The 24,038-nt window shown below is 41.4% G+C and overlaps 1 protein-coding gene across 7 annotated transcripts in view; it reads left to right on the top strand.

Annotated features, from left to right (window-relative positions):
• WDR33 (WD repeat domain 33) overlaps nt 1-24,038 on the top strand; it is a 71,325-nt gene that overhangs the window by 36,230 nt on the left and 11,057 nt on the right. For 5 of the 7 annotated variants that reach the window (XM_037406851.1, XM_037406849.1, XM_037406850.1 and 2 more), the window contains exons 8-17: nt 15,305-15,431; nt 16,004-16,158; nt 16,293-16,371; nt 16,894-17,004; nt 17,807-17,901; nt 18,063-18,071; nt 18,726-18,812; nt 19,061-19,200; nt 19,563-19,715; nt 20,078-21,127. In XM_037406851.1, the coding sequence (XP_037262748.1) occupies nt 15,305-15,431; nt 16,004-16,158; nt 16,293-16,371; nt 16,894-17,004; nt 17,807-17,901; nt 18,063-18,071; nt 18,726-18,812; nt 19,061-19,200; nt 19,563-19,715; nt 20,078-21,127 (2,006 nt within the window). The other 2 variants (XM_037406856.1, XM_037406855.1) reach the window with 2 other exon arrangements.

The following is a 24,038-nucleotide window of genomic DNA, read 5'->3' as shown; positions in this document are numbered from 1 at the left end:
TTGACAGAATGCACAATATTAAATATAATTTTGAGACTGCAATTATCTTCAAGTTAAAAAAAAATTAGAAGATTTTTTGTCTTGAAACATACTACTTTTCAAGCACTTGAAAAGTTCATGCTGGCTTTCTTCTGGTGTTTCTACTACGGATGAGCTTAGAAAGGTCTAACAACACATTTCAAAATCTGTAGACAAAATTCCCCCTTCTGAATTGTAATTAGTGGCGAGGAACAGCTGCACCCAGTGAATACTGTCTGGACAGTGACCAAGCATACTTCTATATGGCATAGTTAAAAGATCTAAAAATTTTTAGCAAGATGTCTCTATTTTCTGGAAGTTGACTAGGTTTGCAGCTTGATCTGGTGCAGTGTGTTACTGCTTGCTGTTCGTGCCTGGTCAAGAAGAATCCTGCCTTTTCTTTACACCTGCCTTCTGCTCTTTCTTATCTGTGCATAATTCATAGCCAGAATTAGTGTTTTAAATTAGACCAGCTGATACGGTTAGAAAAAAGGGTTGGGTTTTGTTGTTTGGTCTTTTTGTTTTTTAAGAAGGCTACACTGACCTGTCTTAAGGACGCAGGAACTTGCTTACTTTTGGTCATTTGATACAGCTGGTTAAAAAGGTGTCAGATAAAAAGATGTCTTTTCCCTACAGATCTTGCTTTAGGCTCTTAAGTCCTCCAACAGCAATGGTGCTGTCCGTCGCTTCCCTAAGCTGGAACCCCACCTACTTAAAATGAATGTATAAGGTATTTTCTCTTCAGCAGTAGATATATTCTCAAAATCATTATTCTCTTGGCTAGTTTGCTAGGTCTGGCGATTAGGAATTATCAGTAACGTTGACCAGTATGGATTTCTGTGGATCACCATTCTCCTTTTGGAAATCCCTGTTCTCCAAAGACTTACAAGTAAGCATACGGTATTAAGACTAGGAACGTAAAAAGCTGGATTCACTCAGACAATTCTTTAATTACACTAAATTGATTTATACTCTGCAGTTGTATTCTGGAGATCTTTGGGCAAAGGTAGGTTCTATCTTTTACACTATTCCCAGCTTATCAGTAATAACCTTTGCTTCCAGAGGAATGGGGACAAAAATGATCATTCCAGTCACTTACATAAGCATGTTAGCTTGATCATTTCTGTAGTGTGTATTGCATTTGCTGACAATTTCAAACAGGACTTTCATAAAAATGCAATCAGAAGCTTTAATGCTAGTATTAAACGTGTAGAATTTCTGTCTTCGCATAAAACTGGAATGGTGGAGGCTTTAAATAGCGGGTGCAATCCTGCCAGCTGTTTTTGTGGAGATGTAACTACTGCATCCTGTCTGGGGAAAAAAAAAAAAAAACAAAAAACAAAAAAAAAAACCCAAACACCTGCTTGCTCAGAGGCTTCTGCACATGCTACCTGCTTCTCTCCCACTTTGCTGTTTTCTTTTCCCTGCGTCATGGAGTTCTTCAAGGAATATACAGTCTTTCTCCCTAAGAGCACTCACTGTGTGTGTTTCAGTCTACAATTTCACCGTGAGGATGTCTGTTCCTAGTAAGTCTGGGTGGAAATACTGGCACTTCAGTCTCTGCTTTGTACAGCAGTTGGAAGTTGGGTTAGTTTCTGCAAAACTGTCCTGTCAGCTGTTGTCACTGCAACATTTATAGGAAACCATAGCACTTCATTGAAATTCAAAAAGGTTTTAAATAATGATGTTATATTCCACACAAATACTAGAAATACCAGAGGTTATTTTTAACCTATTGCACAATATTTTATTGACCAAATTCATAACTTCTGTTCCAATAGAATGTTGGTATCTCAATAAGCTTTTAAATTTTTTTTTTTTTTTGCAAGATGTCAAAATGCAAGTAAGGAATAGGCATGAGACAAGTTTCCTGAAAAATGCTTAGAAGCAGCAATTATCACAAGTATCTAACAACATAGTTTAGTAGTGGTATTTCGATATTAACAACTTGGGGAATTTTAATTAGAATTTAATTTGACTTTTACTTTGAAGTGCCATATTAAAAAATCTTAATGTTGCGTTTACTAGACACAAGGAATATCAGGATATTTTTTCCTGAAGTGTCTACTCTGCCATCCTTGTACAGAAAGGAGGATTCCAGTTTAGGAGTGAAAAGTGAATTAATTTTTCAGTTTATTACAGTCTATGGCTTTGATGCTGGTTACTGTGAACTGGACATCTGCACAGTAGCAACTGGCAACCCTGCTGGTTTAGGTCACATTTTACTGATTAGATGTGTGATAATTCCAGTTCCAATCAGTCTGAATAAATTACCTGGTAGTAAAAAGTGGTAAATTGCACTTTTCTTCTAGAAGATCTGTCCCTCGCAAAAAAAAAAATGTTTCTCTTCATTCACACGTTAGCAGAAAAGATTCCATAAAACTGTATGATAGGTAGATAAAGCAGGCTTTATATTTTAAAACTGCTATAAATTTTGTAAAAGTTTGGTTGTACATAATAGCAGGACTAATGGGGTTTGCTGCTTATTTTGCCGTAGAATGTACCTGTCATGCATACTGCATCTTGCTGTAGACGTCATATAAAAGAATTTAAACCCCCTAGTGTTTTCTTTTTCTATGAAAGATGCATTGATACAAAGGCACAACCAGCCTCACTGATGTGCAGTCTTTGGGAGATCAGGATATTGCTGATGGAGTAGAAATGATTAATGCCCGGTCTCCAATAGATGAAGAATCTGTTATTCTTAAAAGCCAGGTGTTTCTCAGCCTGCTGTACCTTTTAATCCGATGTAGTGCTTGTATTGCAGTTGCTCACGTTCATGACACATTGATGCTTGTAAAACTGCATCTTCTAGCAGCAGATAATTCACAAGGGCATATGTATTCCAAAAATAGAGACTAGTCCAATGAAGGTGTATTCTGTGTACTAAAGCAATAACTGTATTTTAACTTGCACTGAAAATAAACTGTTGACATGGGATTATACCTGTTAAAGCTTCTTTTTTTTTTTTGTTAACTTTTTAAGGTTAAAAATGCACTTTGCTTCCCAATACAGGGTTTCTGTATTAACAAATATATTAAAAATCAAACATTTGGCAGAACTGTTACCTTGCATCATTTTGCCAACAAATATTTTTTTTTTTTTTGGTTTCCTCAGTGGGTTGCTTCAGGAGCAATGGCATGCTCTTACATAGCCTTTTCTGAAACAGAAACAATGCCATCTTTCAGGAAAGTCATCTTTGTTTTGATCTCTGCTTGTCAGTGTTCGAATGAGACTGTATATGGAGGTAGAGCTGTGCCAGTGAAGAGGAGGCTTGACTGCCTCCCCCACAGTCACTGACTCAATTTATCAGTAATTGTGTTTTACAGAAGATTGCTGAAGTCCAGCTTGCTAGAAGAGAAATAGCGCAGTTTTCCATTTCTCAGCTGAGCGATGCCTGCACAGCACAGCCAGCGCTGTAAGGAGTGTGTGATTTAGAAGCACAGGTCCATTTGGGTTCAGGGTACCACCTTTTGCTGGGGATGACTTTTCCCTCCCTATTTACGTGCCTGACCTACTCGGTTTTTCCTAATATTTTGCAAACATGCTGCTTTCCTCAAAGCACTGCTTTGTAGCTTCTCTCTCCTGTCGCTGTAGTTTCATATATGGACCCAGTTCATTGTTGTTATGTGGACTGGTTTGTACGTTTCTGAGACTAGAAAGATTTATTTCTTGTGGTGTGTGTAAGATTAACAAGTGAAAGCTGCTACAGAAAGCACTGAGAGAAATGTAAAGATTCCTTAGAGCTTCTTTCTGAATCACATCTGCCTGGTAAACACTTGTTCTCTTTTGCCTTTTATTTTAAATCAATGATCTAGTTGGCGTTTCTTTTGGTGGTTCGAGCCCACAGTTTTAGAGCCGCAGATGATTTGCAGGGTTGCAGTTTACCAGGTATCTGTTGTGGTGGTGGTTTCATCTAACAAATGCTCAAAATGCAGGGGGGAAAAAAGCAAAAGTCCCATAAATAACTTTGTATCTTCAGCTTGTATTTCCAGAATACTAAAACCTACGATCTCTAGTAGTAATATTACTGCTTTTGTGCTAGTCTTGTAACAAAGAAGACCGACTTAAAATACTGCAGGCAAGAGCATTTTTTAAGAAAAATTCAAGTTTCTTGTTTCTCAGCACTGCCAAAGAGTGGGTCTGAATTGTTCTTTTTCTGCTGTGCATGCACTTACAAATGGATGGATATTCTCCGTCTTGGATTCTTTTGTCCATGTCATTTGGCTTTTAAAGAATATTCTAGAATCCTGGCCTTATGTATATTCTAGAACTTTGCAGAAGCTTTTTTAAAAACTTTTTTTGACACTTTATTGCAGAGTTCAAAAAGTATTTCAGGCTAACATCTCTTTCCCTGGAAGCGTGATGTTTTTGACTAACAAAGTTTCTGCCTATGCTTTAATTGGAAAATTGGAAAACTTAAATTTTGAAATACTAGACAATGTTTCTGGTGCTAACATGGAGGGATATGCAAAACTGCCCAGGAGTTATTCGTGCCAGGTGTAGATGTGGGATTTGAATTGAATGCTTTTCTGCTTTGAAGGGAGAAAATTTTCCTGCCCTAGTCAACGTTTTTTTCCAAGAAAGTTCTGCTTTATTTGTGAGAACATACACTGCCGTTACAATTGCAGTATGCTCACAGGCTACTTTCCTGCAAACCTCCACGTCATTCCCTTACGCTTATTTTGGAAATACGTAACATGTTGTGGAGTGCACTTACCTGTAGATCCAAATACAGATTCAATCATAGGCTGCATCACAGAGGGGAACGCCATGCTGAAATGCCAGTATAATATTCATCTTGTCTGATGATTTTTTTTTATTCCTTTCAAATCGGAAAAAAAACCCTAAACTGGTAGTCCTTTCAAGAAGCACGGAGTTCAAAGTATTCCATCTGTCTGTAGTGTGGTGGGGTCTGTGTCATTCTTGTATCCTCTATTCTGATCTTGAAAGAACAGTCCCTCATGGGAAGCCTGTTTCACACCTGTTTTATTACATGAAGAAGAAATTTGAATCAAATACCACTTGTTTTGTTCACATCTACTTGTGACATTAGTAAAAGAATGTGAGAACAGCATTTTCCACAAGTTGTTACCAGCACTTTTTGTTTGGAACCCCACTTAAGCTGGTGATGGGCTCCTTTGCCTTCCTTCTTCTCATAACCATATATGTCATCTTTTATATATTCTCCATATTTTTTTCCCCTGGTTTTAATATATCTGAGTTACTTAAGTACTCTTTGGATTGTTTTATCCCATTTTTTCCTGTTGACATCTCTCCCTTTCTTTGTTAGGTTTTATCGCACAAAATCCCTGGTAAGTTTTCAACACCATCTTTTTCCCTGTCTCTCTGTTCAGTCACACATGATGACTTTCACTGGTTGATCCATTCATGTCCTTGTGGAATTAAAAATGATACATGGGGATGCATGGTATTTTAGAGAGCTTCACAGATATTTATACAGCCACGATCTGCAAAACATTTGCTTAGTAGGGGACCTATTTTTAGAGTTGAAACATATAAAAAAAGTATTCCTCTACTTCAATAGGGTCATCAGTATTATCTTTAAATTTGAAAGAGGAAAAATTTTCTTAAATTTCAAAATTAATAGGTGGTAGGAAAGAGGACTGACAGAGTCTATGGATGTGGTGGTGATACAGGAAAGCACAGGAAGAGAACTGGAAATAAGAGCACTGATCGTTCAGAAATTTGAAGTAGGAGTGATAAGACATTCCTGGTTTCTGTCTCTCACCTGAGCTCATCTTTTCCTTGCTGCTTGATTGAAATTTGAATGGAAGGTATTATGTCTATTATGTTTCTGTAACACTATTCAAATCATTGTTTTGCTCCTGCATTTAAATTATTTTTACACCGAGGGTTTTTATTTATTTTGCTGTGTTTCTTGTCATTAGCCCCAAGATCACCACTAGATTAGATGTGTTTGCAAGTCACTGTATGATGTTACATGCTGGGGGGGGGGTTTCTGTTTTAGTTCATGGTAGTCTGCTCATTGCGTGTGTTTTTGTCCTCATGATTTACAGCCTTTTCATATTTCAATTGCTAGAAAATTGGTCCTTTGTGCTTGAGCTGAAAATTCTCCTGTCTGTTCAGCTTCACCCCTGTACAGAAGGCATAGTGCTTTGCAGCTCAGGCCCATGCTGCGTGCTCTGCTCTCTGCCAGCACTTCAGCAGACCTGCTGCTTCCCAGTTTGCTCAGTCTTGGTGCTCTTCTAAACTGCAAAGAGCAAGTTAAATGGCTTCTACCTGCATATCCCTTCTAGGATCCCTTATATTTGCTAATTGTCTTGGTTATTGACTGACACAAATCTTTTCCCAGAGTCAATGCAAGGTTCGATAATCTCTCTGTTGTCCCCACGCCTGTGCCAGCTGCTGCTGACTTACTACTGAGAGCAGGTGCTCGTGCACCGTTTGCCCTAGAACCAAAGAAAATAGTTTTTCTAACTTCCGTGTAGCTGAAGTCAGGATTTTTTTGCTTAAAATTATAGTGGACTCATACTTAGGTGTTAGGAGTTCGTATTAAAACATTCTGGGTTCACTTGGGAGTAAGGATATGTCACATTCTATAAAAGTACAAGACTTCTTGTAACTTCTTTTGGTGGGATCCACAAGAATTTTTGTTACGTTTTAGTAGCTTGCTGAGAGTGATTTCTGCTCGTGTGGCCAGACAGTGATTTGAAACTTGGATTAACCTTTAAACTAGATATTTGGACTATGCTTTTCTCTTGCAACAGCCAGAATAACCAGCACAACTTTAATGAATGTCCAGTGGGATGTTAAAGGGAGTAAGTACTGAAAATGATTAATGACGGTTACTCTTAGCTTTTCTGGAAGCATTTGTTCTTTTTCCTGAGTGGGTAACTTAGTCTTCTGACTCTTACCACTTACAGCCTTGGCTGAAATTACTATCAGAGCACAGAGCTCGAGACAAGCTGGCACTAAGTTTTGCAGCGTGTCCCCAGATTTCCTTCCTCCTCTCACTAAATTGCCATGCTGAATTCTAGGATGCACCAGAGTTTCTTTATTAGCTTCAAGTTAATTTAAAAATATCTCTAAATCAATACTGTGTTTTTCACATCCCTTCTTTCCATTCCTTATGGTAGTATTCAGTAAAAATATCAAGCTTTGGCTTTGCTGAGTGGTGTTCCACACAGGTGTAACAGGCAAAGGCTTGACAAAAGCCTGCAGGTGGAAAGGCTGGGGAGTTTGTCACCTCCGTGACAGCAGCAAGTGAACACACCAGTCCACAAATTCAATAATTAGTGAATAAAACTAGTTTCTTAAGTATGTGTTTAAAAAACTTCATTACAGCTACTGTAGGATCAGTGCATCTTAAAATGATGTCTCTTACTAGAATCTTAAGTCGGGCACCAGTTTTTAACACATGCCCTGCTGTTCTCAATTCATAATATACAAGTGGATGTTGTGACTGAGCAGTAGTTGAGTAGTTACTTTTGAGATGAATTGTCACTGTGAGGCTTCCGATTTTTTGGCATTCTAATCCGATTCATCTGGGTTTGTAGGTTTTTTTAATTATTTTTTCCAAAGTAGTTGATCGTACAGGCTAGGAGCAAACTCCAAAACTCATGTTTCATCCATGTTTGGAGCACTTGACTGGGAGCATTTTACCATGAAAGCTCTTTTGGGGAATATGTTTTGTTTTGTTTTTACAAACTACCATGCTGCCCAGCAGACTGATTCTGTACCCAGGTGGAAAGCCACGAATCTAGGGGAACTATTGTAACGATTGACAAAATCACTGCGTTTCTCATCTTTCGAGTGCACACCCCTTGGTCCCTGGAAGGGCTGCCATGCTCTCCCCTTGGCCGTACAGCATTCTGTGGCCATTGCCATGGCCTGTTAGGCTAGTGAGCAGTAAATGCTCGTTAGAGGCAGTGCAGGCTCCTCCAGACAGGGGACTAGTACCTGGTACTTGAAAGGAAGGTGCTGGAAAACAAGCAATAGAAAACTCTGGGATGATTTCTCTCTGAGGGAGTGTTTTTTGGCTCCTGTCAGCTGTTTATGTGATGAAGCATGAGCATTTTCCTTACAATTGCTGTGCATTTTTAATGGTTTTTGTACACTTTTAATATCATTAAATGTAAATGCCATTGTAAATAAATATTTTCTGTCAATGAAAAGCACGTGTGTTGCTACTTTCAAAGTAGGCTGGCTACTTTTGGAGTAGAAAAGAACTTCTAGTCCTAGCTACTTTACACATAATGTAACAAGTGGGGGAAAAAAAAAAAGGATGTTCTACCTTTGGCAGTTTAAAAAAGCCCTCTTAACTCTCTGATGAATACGTGCAAAGGAATTAGAAGTAGCATGCCATGAGAATGTTAACAGATAACTGTGCCTCAGTGCAACGTAGAATCCAGTCTGCTTTTCATAAATAATTTAACCCCTGGCTGTGATGAAAACCTGCCTGTGTCCTTGAATTCAGCTGCCATCACTGCTAAGCACAAGCATATGTATTCAATAAGGTGGTGCTGGACAGTTTTAATGTGGTGTATCTTCTCCTTTTACACTTTCTGCCCTGTTTTTCCTGTCGTTTCTCTGAGCTGGCTTTGAGCTTCCTGATGGCTTTCTGCTTAAGGTGAATAATGACTTCTTAATTAGAAATACTACTGTATTGCACTAAGCCTTATGAAGCATCATCAACGTAGGTGCCCTCTCTGTGAGAGAGACGCACTTAATGCTGTACATGGGCTTTTTTGATCAAGTGCATAAAAGTGGTAGTGAATTGGGAAATCTGGACACTGATTAAACAAAATTGATGAAAATTTTGTAGTATTTTTACATACTGAGATAAATTTCTGTTGATAATTATCTGTGATCAATTTAGATATGACTTAACTGCGTTTTATGATTAGAAATTGTGAAACATGCATACATAATTAGTGGATGTGCATATAGTTCTTCTAAAAGAAAGTTAAACAGCTTTTTGCATGTTAGAGATGCAGGTCCCACTACTGTGCTGTTGCACAACCTTCTGTCCAACTTGTTTTGTCTATATGTTTACAACATATACAGGAAATAACCTGATTGGGTGTAGGTAGTGATAACGCTCAAAAATAAATTTAGGAGTTAGTAAAAAGCAAGTATGTCTAAAAGGAAAGGCATCTCTATAGTGTTTATAGACTCTAGCCTGAACAGGCTTAGTGATTTTAAAAAAAAAGGACCTGACACCACAAATCTAAACCAGCAGACGTTTTCAGTTGTGTAATTTTTATTTCTGTTCAAAGCAGTACATTTCAGCTTCGGAAGCTGCTCAGCCTTCTATCTTCAAATGGCTGAAGAATGTAAACATTAAGTTTAACATGTGAGTAGTCCCACCAGTTAAAGACTGAGCCCTGCATGACCTGTTTCCCACAAATGCTGGCACCCAGCTGGATTTCTTCCTCTCGCCATAAACCCTTACAGAAGACATTGTCATTGAGTTTCAACAGCTGTAAAGAATTCAGATCACTACATGCCATTACTGGTAATTACATGTAATAGAACAAGATTATTGTCATGAGTCTTTGCAGTGCATTTTACATTATGCAAGCTGTGCAAGCACACAGCTAGCCTTAAGTTCAAACTGGTGGGTTTTTGCTAGTGTTTTAGGGTTTTGTAGAATTCAGACTGTTCACTGAGTGGTGTAAGTTTGGTTGGGACCAGCACATACAAATTTATGGACACACGCTTTGGGGACTGGGTACCTGTTCCAGGTAATCTCGGGAAAACTCATTTGTTTACCCATAGCTGTTTCATTAGTGTTTATTAATTTTTATTTTTTTAACCTTCTGATTTCACAGATGATAAAAACAAACTGTCCTGTTATAAGAGCTTTTGTCTGTGAAGAAAATTTAGTATCATTATAGAACTGTAAATAAAAAAAAAAAAAAAAGCATGGGGAGATTTCTAAACGAGGTTTAATTACGTCCTGTTCTGCTGCTGGGTTAGGGGAATCCTGATGATCTAGGAGACATTCCCCATAGGTAGATTAAAACCCTAGCAGTCTCTTTAGATACCACGTTTAATAAACTAGCAAAGAACTAGATGGTGAGCAAATAAAGGAAAATAAATCTTGAATTTATGGTACAGAAGTCTGAAAGTGTGACGAGAGTATTGTTCTTAATCCACTGAAGACCGAAAGGAGCTTTCCGCTTAATTTCTTATTCACCAGCCTCCCACATTATGCCAGAAAGAAAAAGCCTAGTGTGTATGAGCGGACGGAGGGTGTCCATGGTGTTCCTTCTTGGCATGGAGAATAGGAAGTGACGGGTCACAGGGCAGTGTTCAAGAGCAGTATAGTTCGCATAATGCAGTAGGGCAAAGAAGACTAAATTATTGGAATTAAAATGTATTCTTACCTTTATTGCTAACCTGACTGGTGTTATCAAACAGTATGTAGGTTCCTATAGATATGAGGTATTCAGTTCCTAAGTGAGTTTTACACAGAAGAAGGGACTAGCAATTGAGTAACCATCAGACAACATTTTAAAAGCCTTCCATAAAAACAGAACGGGCAGAATAATCCAATTTGCCTGGTAGGCTGGAAGCAACTAACAAAGTCTAAGGAAATTATGTAGGAAACTTAGAACATCTTTCTGCTAACATGGGTGTTTTCCATTATCTTTGACTTGCAGGTTCTTTTATTTCACGCCCTCCCGCCCCTCTTTTTGGGGGGGATGGAGAACCTCAGCTTGAACGGTGGCGAGACCTAATGTCTCTCTGCAGATCCTTTGAAAGTAGGCATCGTCAAAGGTGTTCTGTTGTTTTGGGGGTACGGATCAGAGGAAAATGAACGTTACTGTGTTGGGATGAAAAGGCTTCAAGCCTGACCAGTTCAAGTGGAGGAAACACAGCTCTAGCTATTCCCCATTTAACAGGGCCTAAGAGAACCATGTATCTTAAAGAAAAAAGAAAAATCCAAGCAAATAGAATTCACTGTAAATGAGAAACATTCAGTATTGTTGCAGTTAAATGATTATGTCCTTTCTTTAAAATATATATAGTTACAAATATCCATTTTCTGTGGAACATAGACGTTAAAAAAGTACAAGAAGATGCCTTAAGTGTGTCATCTCTGCATATGTGTATATACATCCAAGTAATTGCTGAGAAGGATCTAGAAATCCTACAGTATCTAAAATCCTCTTTCTTCCAGTTCATGTGCATTCAGAATGGGGCTCATTCCTGTGGGGAAGGATGTAATAGAAAACAAATGCGCTGCAGCCATAAACCTGATACATCTATAATTGATAGTTTAGAGACAGTTTTATTATAAAATATATAGATATATTATAGACTGTAATAAAAAAGCAGTGATCCAAAACAACATTTTTACACCATATATTACAGTCACTAAGTCATGTATGCAGAAATTAGAGAGTGGGGGGAAAATCAACTCCTTAATTTATGTGTACTTTTCCATATTTTTGACATGCTGGATTTGATCAAATGCTATTACACATAATCTTATTAGAGCTTGTTATGCCTTTTACCAGCCAGTATTTCTGTTCAGTGTCTTTTTAAAGAACAGCTCTTCAAATAAGTAGGCTAGAAGTATTAGCAGTCAGTATTTTAATTAAATTGTTGCATCTACAGTCACTCAGTTAAAAAAATTATGCATATGAAAAGTATTAGACATCTACTTTTGTATCTGAACTTTTTAAAGAATCTAGATGTGCTTGGCTTTAAGTTATTTTTTTTACAGATTTTTTGTGATGCTTAGAAAAAGCAAAACTGACAAGGGTTAGTATATTGTTTTATGCTCGGGCATTAACTCATGGGTTTTAATGACTTCAGTTTATCAGAAATCTTTACCTTTGGTCTTTCATTTCGGTTTGTTTATAGACCTTCCATGGTGCCACGACTGCTAAGCAATTCACACATTCCAATTAATTTATCCATAAAGTGTCCCTACAAGACAGGGCGGTGGTGCAGGGTCCGTGCCTCTTGCAGAGGGGGCTGGGGGGCAGGAAGGGCGCACACCTTGCTCCGAGGGGAACCCCCGTCCCGGCTCTCTAAGCCACAGACACAGGTGTGACTGTTGAAGTTACTGAGCAAAAGCATCTTTTAGAGTCAGGAAATAAGGAATGTAAACAAGAGACTTGTGTGAATTAAGGTTTTCTGAGCGTGATGCTTGGTGATGGGTTCTGTACCCGAGGGGAGTCCAGTTTGCAGGTTTTAGCCTAGAACTAAGAATGGAAAACAACTATGAAGTAAAATTGACCAGGCTTCTTTTTCTCTGGGGGTTTATTTTCAATGTATTTTCTGCATCATCTGTCTCATTACAGGTGGTAATGTACCTGTATGTGCAGTATGTACAAAGGTATGTATGTACCTCTGTCAGAGGTATGTACAGGGGTACGGTGCGTACCTCTATCAGCAGAAAGAAGGAAAAGCAATGTACAGTGTCAATTGCTCCAATTAAAAAAAAGACAGGAAAAAAGTAATCAAATAAGGTCTGATTAGGTGATGCTGTTGAGTTATCTTACGTAATTCCACTGAGTTAGTTCATCCCTTGAGATCAGCTTATTTAAAGCGTGTTTGTTGCAGGAAAAGCATTTATTTTCTCTCGAGAAAGCTTCATTGTGTTAGGGACCTACAGCTAAGTATACGTGATGATCCCATTTAGTGCAAAATTATGTCTAAAAGATGCATCTCTTGAGGGCAGGGTACATTGTTTTGATTAGGTTACGAAGGAGGGTCCCAGTTTTCCGCCACTTGCCGTGGTCCAGCGCACGCTGGTGAAAGGTTGCTCCCTGCGGGAAATGCCCATTATCTGTCTTCCTAACGGCTGTGATTTTCATAGGAGAAACTTCTTCTGATCCCTGTGGTCAGCTTTAATGTGCTGCTGCTGGTCAGAAGCCTGCTGATCCGTACCTGATGATGTATCTGCTCTGGCTGCAAGTTCTTGGTGTCCTGGCATCTTTTACTGCTGGGGCAAGCGGGTGGTGACTATCAGACCTGGCTTCTGAGAAACCCATCGGGCCGGTGCGGTCTCATCACTCCCTTCTGAAGACTTTTAGAGGATGGATGCTCTGGTTGAGCGCGTGGCCCTGAATTTGAACTGGATTGTGCCCTCTGAGCCTTTTTTTCCCCTCAGGGTACATATTCAGGTGGGTTTAACTCAAATAAACCCCTGCGTCAGGCATTGCGCAGGGCGAGCTGCCACCCACTGGTGTAACACAGTTACCCACCGGTGTAACACAGTTACCCACTGGTGTAACTTGCCTTCTGGGTGTGATGTTGCTGCCCGAGCAGAGCAGCCCTTTGCCTCCCGGTGCGGCCCTGTCGCCGATCCCCCTTCTTTCAGGAGCAGCAAGGCCGCCGTAATTCCAGTCCACGTGGGTACGTGTTTGGTTTTGCTGAGCTTTGGTTTTTTCATACTTAGGATAGTACTCAAGTAATCTGAACACATCTTCGTATGGTCCAACCAAGTAGCATTAGCTGTAACGGAACATTTCTCTATAAGGACCTATTGTTGCCCTTGAACTCAAAATCCCCCGTCTTTCCCTGGAGGTTACGTATGTAGCAAGTACCTACATAGTATCATCAGGTGCAGCTCTGCAGCCGTGAATTGCTTTCCACTGCAGAGGAGGAATGCTTTCCCTCTTACTACTGCCCTCAGCGTTCCTCCCAGATAAACACCTGGGAGCAAGGTTTGCTCAGCATTCAGCTTCGTGTTTGAGCTGAGACAGAGATTGAGTGACAGCAAATCCAGACAGAAAGTGTCTTCCATTTTTTTGCTGCGTCAGGAGAGCCAGGGAGAAGGGAAGGGTACGCCTCGGGGTGCCCCCCCGCCGTAGGACAGCCCAGCGGAGCGGCACTGGTGAGCAGATCTACAGTCTGCAGCTTGAGGATCCTGCTCTTCCCTGGGACCCCCGCGTATTCCAGGGGCCATCCTGCCTGCTAGGGCTCAGAAGGAGAGTTGGGTTCCTTCATCCCAATCATCAATTGATCCTTCAGGTTGTTCCCCATACGCTTCCCAAAGCTGTGTTCATTTCTTCTCGGGGCAAGAATCTCTTCCCTGCCCGTCCTTTCCTTTGGAGAGCAGGCAGGTTGATGGAGAGTGTGCTCTACGTGTTAATGTTTTGCTTTTCTTTTAAGGTCGAAATATATTCCTTGTTCTGATCTGACTTTTATGCGGCCTCAGAACTAATACTGATTTTTAACTGATATCAACTGATACTAATTTTTATCATCTTGTCGGATTAAGGCCTGTAGTAAGACAACTTACGCTGCTTGAATTACGTGTTCCACCACATGGCGAAGCAATACCCATGGGAGCTGCCTGGCTTTGATGGGAACCCTTGTCTCCCACAGAACACGCTGCCATTCTCCCGTACCGTTTTATACCTTCAGTGTCGTCCGTGTTGCAGGCATTCTTTCCTTTCTCATCCCACATTTTTCCCAAGTCACTGTGTGCCGCCTCATCTTCTGGCATTGGCACTTACTGTTGGCTTTCCCTGGAACTGGGCTGGCATGGAGAGAGTTTGGAGTAAGAAATTGTCGACATTATTTCTTCTGTAAATCCGTATAGTTCAGCTCAGAAACCGAATTTTGCTGCGTAGCAAGAACAGGCATCTCTTCTTGACAGATTTTCAGATCCGCTGAGCAGCATGGGTTCTCTGTCAAGAGCCGTCAGTCTGTGTAAAATGGAACGATAGCACCAAGGTTTTTCTCTCCTGGCTCTTGAGCATTAGAAAAACCTGAATCCCTGTGACCTGGTAAGAGGTTACATCTTGTAAGATTTCTTTTCATCATATGCTAATTTAGTTTTCAGATCCATAATTTAATTTTTTGGCTTGTTTTCTGACAGGACAGCAAAAGGGTAGTACTGATAGGATAGGAACAAATGCGTATTTGCCTTAAATTTCTACACTATTTCACAGAAAAGAAGGTGTCACAGTGTTATTTTCCCTTACCACCTCCGTACAAACACTTCATCAGTGTTATTTTTAAAATATTGTGTAATTACATAAAAAAATAAAAAGAAAAGTACCAGTTTGAGCAGAAACTTCTTAGAGAATCTTTATGTTGGTAAAGTGAGCTTGGTTTGAGAGTGGAATCCAAGAAGGTGCTCCCAGTGGTTAGTGGGAAGGAACGCAACCTAGGTAACTCAGAAGGGTTTTTATTTAGTTTATTCTTGTTTTGTGACCTGTGCTCTGTGACATTTTTCATTCAGTTTTACATTACAGTTATAAGGTGTCCGCCCTTTAATTTTTCCGTGTCTGTGACATCTCAATATGAACAATTTTTATCCTCTTAACAGGACATGGTGCAGATGTGAAATGTGTTGACTGGCATCCAACAAAGGGATTAGTTGTGTCAGGAAGTAAGGATAGCCAACAGCCCATCAAGTTCTGGGACCCAAAGACTGGCCAGAGCCTTGCCACACTGTAAGTGCTTGCCCACAGGCTTTGACTTGCAAACTTCATCAAATATTTTTTTCTTTTTTAAGTGCCCTTCTTAGGTTTTGTCTCCCATCTTTTCAGCCATACACAGTTGCCTCAAGTATAAAGCTGGTGCTTTAGCTGTGCCAGAAAGCTTAGAGGTTAGATGAAGAGAAGTCTATACTTGGGAAATGGTGACTTTAATATTCCCTATTTGAATTTAATTTGTCCTTCTCCATAGACCTCTTACTCACACAGTTCTCGTTTGGAAAACCAAATTGGGATATGGAAACACAAATGAGATGTCCCATCTTGGCTGATGAAAAATTTCTCACGCTGCAGTAGAAATGTGCCCAGTAACCAAATACTGTCTCAGCAAGCACTACCCATTGCTCTGCAGTACAAAAGAACAGGATTAAGGGGTAGTGCCTTCCACAGAAAACCATGGTATTCTAGTTTAGTAGCCTGCACTGCTTTGTTACTGACCTGAATATTTGGGAGTGGTAAATGATCACGTTCTTATTTGTGTCTGAGAAATCAGGACTTGGGCAAGCAGTCTTGTCTTTCTGTGCTTGCAGACATGCTCATAAAAACACAGTGATGGAGGTGAAACTCAATCTGAACGGCAACTGGCTGCTCACGGCTTCTCGTGACCACCTCTGTAAGCTCTTTGACATTCGTAATCTGAAGGAAGAACTTCAAGTCTTCAGGGGTCATAAGAAGGAGGCCACAGGTCAGAATTTGTTATTAATAAAAACCCACATGTTATCAGTTTGGGTTAAACATTGAAATATTTGAGATCCTGCTTTCCATTCGTTAGAATTCCTGACATGATACTTTCTGACTGTGGCTTGCTTTGCATTTCAGCTGTGGCCTGGCACCCTGTTCACGAGGGGCTGTTCGCCAGCGGAGGATCAGATGGCTCTTTGTTGTTCTGGCATGTTGGGTATGTGGCATTTTCATCAGCACGTTCCGAAAACGTTGGTCAGATGTGCAAGCTGTTACACTAAATGCTTTTCACCTTTGAATCTGTATTTAACATGCATGTTTGTGTTACAGTTTTTCTCTATACCTAAGGAAGTTGGTGAATATGCTTCATTTATGAAGTTTTCCTGTGCAGATGTATTTTAAGGGATACAGTTGCTTGAACAGAAAAAAAAAAAAGAGTCTTTTTAGAGAGAGTGATGAATGGTTGAACTGCTAGTTTGTTAGAGGTTGTGCTGAGGTGTTGTAATTATTTTGTTTCTAAGTGTACAGTTACAAATCCCTACGTTACTGAATTTCCTGTTAAGAACAACTGGGAATGATCAGTTCCCCCAGTAGAAAAATAACAGAGGCTTAAGTTTAGCAAAATATGGCATAGAGGAAGAGGAATGACTGAATAGCAAAAGTTTTGTGTTGTGTCTGTAGCAGGTACTCGCCTGTGTGATGGCTAATTATTTTAATTTTTTTTTCCTTTTTTTATCAGGGTTGAGAAGGAGGTTGGTGGAATGGAGATGGCCCATGAGGGAATGATCTGGAGCCTGGCGTGGCATCCCCTTGGACACATTCTCTGTTCAGGCTCAAATGATCACACCAGGTATTTTCAAATATTTAAAGAAAAGATCTAAGGGAATGTGTGCACATTTGGAAACTAGAAAGGTTGCATGGCATCAGTGAACAAAAAATAGATTGAGGTGATTCTGATACACAGCCAGTGGGCAGAGCAGAGAGAGAAACATGTCAAAATGAGACGGCACTGACATTTTACATTAAAAGGCAGAGTCTAACTTCTTGTCCTTCATCTAAAAAGCCTTTAAAAATACTAGGATTTGGGGTTTGTGTGAGCTTTGAAGAATTTTTTTACAAAGAATTGTTGTAGTTTCTTGCTGAAGAAACATTTTTATCTCCACAGCTGTTTTTCCCACGGATCTTGTACTGGTCTTGTCTGTCTTTTCACATTGCAAACGTACTTGGAGGCATATAGTTTGTGCTTTTAGGTTGAACATGCTGTAAACACGGGACATTTTATAAGTGGAGTAAATTTTTCTGTGTGGATGTGTGTATTGACAAGTTTAGCAGTATATGAAGAATACAATTGAATTGAGCAAAGGTTTTTGAAATGGACTAGAAATATATCTGTCCAGGATCTAATGTTGATGCCTTGTACTTACACCCCTTACACTTTGAAGTATCTTCTGAATTGTAACTATATAATTCAATATGATAATTGTTGGGGTTTTATTTTTGCTTTGAACCTCACACCTAATGTTCGGATGTAGCTCAGAACTTGAAGAGTTGAATCCTTACATAATCAAGATAGCAGGCTAAAAGTTAAAGAAGCATTAACGTAGTTAATACTCTTGACCCTTTATTGAAATCATATAACTTCCTTTTGACAGCAAGTTTTGGACCAGAAATCGTCCTGGAGATAAAATGCGAGATCGTTACAACTTGAATCTGCTCCCTGGGATGTCAGAGGATGGTGTCGAATACGGTAAGGCAGTTGTCCTCGATGTGGAGGAAAGAGGGTTGGGGTCAGGAGCAAGGCTGGGTGGGCACTAGAGTGCAGCTGCTGGGTAAGGCAGTTATTGGTGACTGCTCTCCCTGTTACCAGCGACCGCCACTCCAACACTGAGTTTTCTTTTGTTTCCGCAGCTCCCGGAGGTAAGACCTGCTCTGTCAGTCACTGGAAGGAGGTTTGGGTTTCCTTCTGGCAATATCTCCAGTTTATTTTTCTGCCTGAAAACTTCACATGACTTGAAGAATTCCTATAGTCCTTAACTACAGCAGGAAAGTCTTTCGAGTTACTGAACTTCACTAAAATCTTCAAACTTTACCCCTCTCTTACAGATGTATCTTGGTAATTTTAGGCTGCTCAGGGTTGCCCGGCTCTATGGCATGCCTCAGCAACCTTCTCATCTCTGGGGACGCATCTGTTTCTTCAGTTCTGATTATTTGCTCTTTTGTGTTTGGGGATGTTAATTAAAATGCAGCACTTTAATCCAATTTACGTTTTAAAAGATATTTGTTATAACAAAAATGGGTGTGGGTATGGGTTATTAGTTCCTTTTCTAAGCTTCCACCATAAACGTAACTTTCCTCAAAGAACCTAGTTTGTGACCTTTTGGGATGTATTTATGAATCCGAATTTGCAGTTCTTTTGAGATCCTGTAATTCACGTATGGAATTAAAAAAGCGACCCACTGCTTGTGAAATACGTGATGATACTAATAGTAAAACCATGTGAGAATTCAAAGGGATAAAATGATAACATAAAGGAAAGTGTTCCAAGTATAAGTATTTATTGTTTTTCTCTAGACGACCTGGAACCCAACAGCCTAGCAGTTATTCCAGGGATGGGAATACCTGAACAATTGAAAATAGCAATGGAGCAAGAGCAGATGGGTAAGCAGTAGCTGTGGGGAAGCATTTTCCTGAGCCAGCCAGATACTGTGTGACTCCTCTTTCATTCCTTACATTCTTTTTGGTAGCACAGATGCTTTTTCCTAAAGTTACGTGTTGTGCGTATTTCCCCTGTAAAGAAGGAAGGGTTGCAAGCCTCTTGGTCTCTTGCCAGATAAGCCATGAAGAGAGTAATGGGATTTCTCTGTAAAGCTGCATTGCTCTGACTGTTTGTCTCCCTGGTGCTAAAGGGAAAGATGAATCCAATGACATTGAAATGACAATCCCCGGACTGGATTGGGGGATGGAGGAAGTAATGCAAAAGGACCAAAAGAAGGTGCCACAGAAAAAAGTGCCCTATGCAAAACCAATACCAGCACAGTTTCAGCAAGTAAGTACCTGATGCACAGTGAACGGGAGAGCAACTTGCTGTTTTCCCAACTTTACAAAGTATGTGGCTGTTGAAATGCTTTGGATTTCCAGTATCAGCTCTTTTACATCAGCACCCAGTGCAAAGTAATTTGCCACCATAGTTAAATAACCATTTAAGCATAAAACACTTGGTTAAATCCCTTAGATTTTGTATCTGTACCTGGAAAATAGGATGTTATAAAATACGGAAGTTTTATTCAGCATTGTTTTTAGCTTCTGAACATCCATAGTACACAGCATTCCAGCTTATCCTTTCCCAGCGCAGCAATATGTCACATACACCTTCCACAGAATTCATCTTGTGCTTACTATTCTTTATAGGCATGGATGCAGAATAAAGTCCCGTTGCCTCCCCCGCCAGAGCCACTGAATGACAGAAAGGAAGATATTAAGCTGGAGGAGAAAAAGAAGACGCAGGCGGAGATCGAGCAGGAAATGGCAGCACTTCAGTACACAAACCCACAGCTCCTGGAGGTACGTAGGGAAAGACAGGAGCAAATTGGTTGTGGTGCTCTGTGAGATATATTTGGACCTCAGTTCTAAAATGTGCAGCTTGCTTTTGCAGTACTGCTTTCACCTTTTTTAAAAAAAAATATCCAGTAGAACAGGATATTGGACTTTACACGTGATGCTACAAAAGCTTCCGTGAGGCCCCTGCATTTCGCCTAACTAATACTGACTTATGGGTCTCTTTAGTTCTGTTTCTGTTAGTTAAGAGAAAAGCACTAAATGTTTTTCAAAGTCCTGAGAAATGAGATGATGATTGCTTCTGATGTTTAGTTGTTCCATATACCTCTGTGCTTATTTGATTTTTCTGGGTCACTTTTTCCGGTCAGCAATTGAAGATTGAGAGACTTGCACAGAAGCAAGCTGAGCAAGTGCAGCCGCCACCTCCAGGAGGCTCTCTGCACGGACCCCAGCCTTTCCCAGGGCAAGGCCCAATGTCACAGATGCCTCAAGGATTTCAGCAGCCCCTTCCACCTCAGCAGATGCCAATGAATATGCCTCAGATGGGACCTCCCGGTCCACAAGGACAGTTCAGACCTCCAGGACCCCAAGGACAAATGGGACCTCAAGGCCCTCCATTACACCAAGGAGGTGCAGGTCCACAAGGGTTCATGGGACCACAAGGACCTCCAGGCCCCCAAGGGCCTCCACAAGGAATGCCACGGCCTCAGGATTTACACGGACATCAAGGAATGCAGAGACATCCTGGCCCTCATGGGCCAATGGGGCCCCCAGGTCCACAGGGTAACGCTGGCCCACAAGGCCACTTGGGACCGCAGGGTCTGCCTGGGTCTCAGACTCATTTAGGACCTCAGGGTCCCCCTGGCCCACAAGGTCACATGGGTCCTCAAGGTCCCCCTGGTAGTCAAGGAATGCAAGGGCCACCTGGTCCCCGAGGAATGCAAGGACCTCTTCCTCACAGCATGCAAGGAGCTCCAGGATCTCAAGGGATGCAGGGCCCTATATCTCAAGGGCCTTTGATGGGACTTAATCCAAGAGGGATGCAGGGTCCTCCAGGACCCAGAGATAACCAGGGACCTACTCCACAAGGGATGATGATGGGTCATCCGCAAGAAATGAGAGGTCCTCATATGCAAAGTGGTTTACTAGGACATGGTCCCCAGGAGATGAGGGGCCTCCAGGGACCCCCGCCACAAGGTACAATGTTAGGACCGCCACAGGAATTGCGTGGGCCACCTGGTCCACAAGGCCAGCAGGGACCTCCACAAGGCTCTTTAGTAGGGCCTCAAGGAAACATGCAAGGACCTCAGGGACAACCGAACCCTTCGAGGGGGCCGCACCCTTCCCAGGGCCCTCTGCCTTTCCAGCAGCAGAAAACGCCTCTGCTGGGTGATGGGCCTCGCCCCCCATTCAACCAGGTAGGTGTGGGTCTGCGTAACAGGAGCGTTAAGAACGGAGAGGTGATAACAGCGCCTGGTAGAGATGCAGAGCAAGAGCTGAGAAGCTGGAGGTTGGGCGTACCTGCAAGGCTGGGGCATCGGGAAAAGGGTGATGGGAAGAGTGGGGTCGTTTGGAAACAGCAGAGGTAACTGTCGGAAAAAGGTTATTGGTAGTACTGGTACAGAAATCGGTCTGCTATGACAAGTTGTAACCCTAAGAGGAGATCCAGGTTTTTTTAATTTGAAGTCACGGAATTGTCTTAAATGGAGAATTTCCTGGGTACTAGGTAAGCACTAAGTTGAATTTGAGCAAACTGAACGTAAGAAAACTCGTATGTTTAATTAAAGCAATATATTGCCAACTCTCCGTTGCCCCAGAGCAGTTAATCTGAACTGTGGGATGAATTTAACTTCCGGTTAATCTTAACTGTGGGTTAGCTGCCCCGGTGCTCCCTGGAGCCCGGGCTGGGCGGCGGGCGTTGCACACCATTGACTCGTTACTGCGCCGTGTGCTGGGGAGCGCGGGCGGCCAGTCTGTGTCGCACTCGCGCAGCTGGGGCAGGGTGGGCGCTGAGCTGGTGCTGCCAGTCGGGCATCCCTGTGTCGCGCTGCCTCGGCGCTCAGCTCCCGGGGGGTTCCCCAGCTCGACGATGTGCCTGCACTCAGCTGACCTGGAATACGGGAGAGTGTCGCTTATAGACGCACCAGTTGATTCTGCAGGGATCGAGTCAGGTTTCGATCAAGTCTGGTTCAGTGCCACGTGCCACCTGCTCTGCCCTCGTCAGCGGTGTTCGTAACAGGCTTATTCCACCTTCTGATCTACCACGGATAATGCAGAGGGTTTCATATTTATTAGCTCTTACAAGTTCCTATTTGCATGGCACTGACTCCCTACTTAAAATTTCTCTTGCTTGTTTTCAGCTTTAGGGTGAATTTTGATGAGGATGTTTGAAAAAAAAAAAAAACTTCTACTTACTCAATTTGGGAAAATGCGTGGGGGTTTTTTAAACAGAGTTAACTCTTAGACTTGCAGACTAGAACCTAGACTCAGTAGTTTCTGGTTAAAGCTTTGCAGAGGTATGCATACAGTCCTTAGTGCAGTATATATATGTAGTGCATATATATATATGTATATATATGCATATAGTGTAGTGCAGTACCAATCACAGTGAGTGATGACATCGAAATGAGCTTTAGCTCAGTGATTCTGTTTCACGTTGAGGCAGGCTAAACTACAAATTCTGGAAGGTTTTGAATATATTTTTTTTCTTACAAATCAGCAATAAGTCCCTCCAGAAGTCTGTTAATGTGACTCTATTGCTGAGATTTCAAAAGCATCACAGTTAAGCAAACAAGAGCTGGTTCCACAGCTATCTAGCTAGAACTAGCATAATGTTTTTCATTGCTGTCTCAGGGAGACTCGCTTTTCTGCTTTGAGAATAATTACCAAGTTTGTGTATGTTTACACATGTGTGTGGGGCTGTCCTTGTCTGACCCTGCTGTCAACACTTCACAAAATTCAGGAAGTTGCTTTTGACAGGTGGCTGGTTATTTTCAATGAACACTGCTATCTTGAAGTCATTCATTACAGACATTAAAAAACGACGAAGCAAGGTATTTTTGACCATTTTTCCTTCCACGTGCAGCTTTAGTATGGTAAAGTCTTTTAAGAATGAACAGATTTTAGAGTTCGTAATGTCGGGTTTGCTATAGTTTGCTTCTTTGTAATATGAATATAATTACTATTATAGTGTTCCTACTGTTTCTCTTTTAAAAGGCCTTATCGGTGAGTTTTTTAAACAGCAGGCTTTAGCTCATTTTTTGTTCTGAACTTGACATTTTTCCTCTGTAAACTTGTATAACTCAAGTTTTAAAGCCCTTTAAAAAGCCTTCCTTTTCAGTGGCAGGAGCGTTTGGATACATACCTGCTTTATCAAGAGCTTGTGACATTAACACTGAACATATATACACATCTGTAAAGGTTAACATGCACGTCAGATAGCACTGTTCCCTGCCTCTGCTCCCCATGGGGAGGGAGGGGATTGCTGCCGGGGTGCGGGCGAGATGTGCATCTCCCACTGAGTGCAAGACCTGCTGCGAACGTGAAATGGGAGAGAGAACTGTTTATGGGAAGGAAATGGCCTGAGATGTGATTGTCACAATCTTATCCTGGAGATAGACATGTTGATATGAAAATGCAGATGGATAAACAGAATATTCCCAAGTTAGCAGTATCCCTTTGGAGCTCTTTTGCTATTGCTGGTTTAGTTTTGATCTTCTTACATTCCTTCTGGGTAGATAACGCTGAATTTCCTCTCATTTACTGGTTGAGTGAGGTACGAATCCTTTGGACCAGGTCTCTTGGTCCACACAGACAAACTTTAGGAGCTTGTGCACTAATTTAGGAGAAAGCAGATTTTGCTTATGGGTGAATACAAAGAATTGTTTCCCCTTCCAGTGCGTCATTTTAATTAATACAGGTGGCTGGCTTGAGCTAACCATGCCGTTTGCGTGGCCGGTGGTGTGGAGCAGTCGCGTGCTGCCGCACCAGCATCCCTGACCCGTGCAGAGCCGCAGCCCGTGCCGGGAAGCCGGGAGCCAGTGGTGGAGCCGGCGTGGGATGCTCCCGGCGTACCCAAGGCCATCTGCAGCTTTTAGAAAACTCTCTCCTGAGCTCTACGTATTTTGGTTTTCAGTTTCCAGCCCGGTTGGGGAACCAGAATGTATTTTGAAATCAAAGGCATGGGAAAATGTGGTGGTGTGGCACAGTCTGCCTGTGCGGTCAAAGCATGAGTTGTTTGGAATAGAGGGGTTTGCTGAACACCCAGGAAACTCACTTGGCGAGGGCTAAACCCTGCTGCTGGCATTAAACACTAGTGCCGTAAATTTC

Source organism: Falco rusticolus, chromosome 13 (assembly GCF_015220075.1).
Source record: "Falco rusticolus isolate bFalRus1 chromosome 13, bFalRus1.pri, whole genome shotgun sequence".
NCBI classification, from domain to species: domain Eukaryota; kingdom Metazoa; phylum Chordata; class Aves; order Falconiformes; family Falconidae; genus Falco; species Falco rusticolus.
The sequence above is the reverse complement of the archived record's forward strand: the minus strand, read 5'-3'. Positions and strand labels throughout refer to the sequence as shown.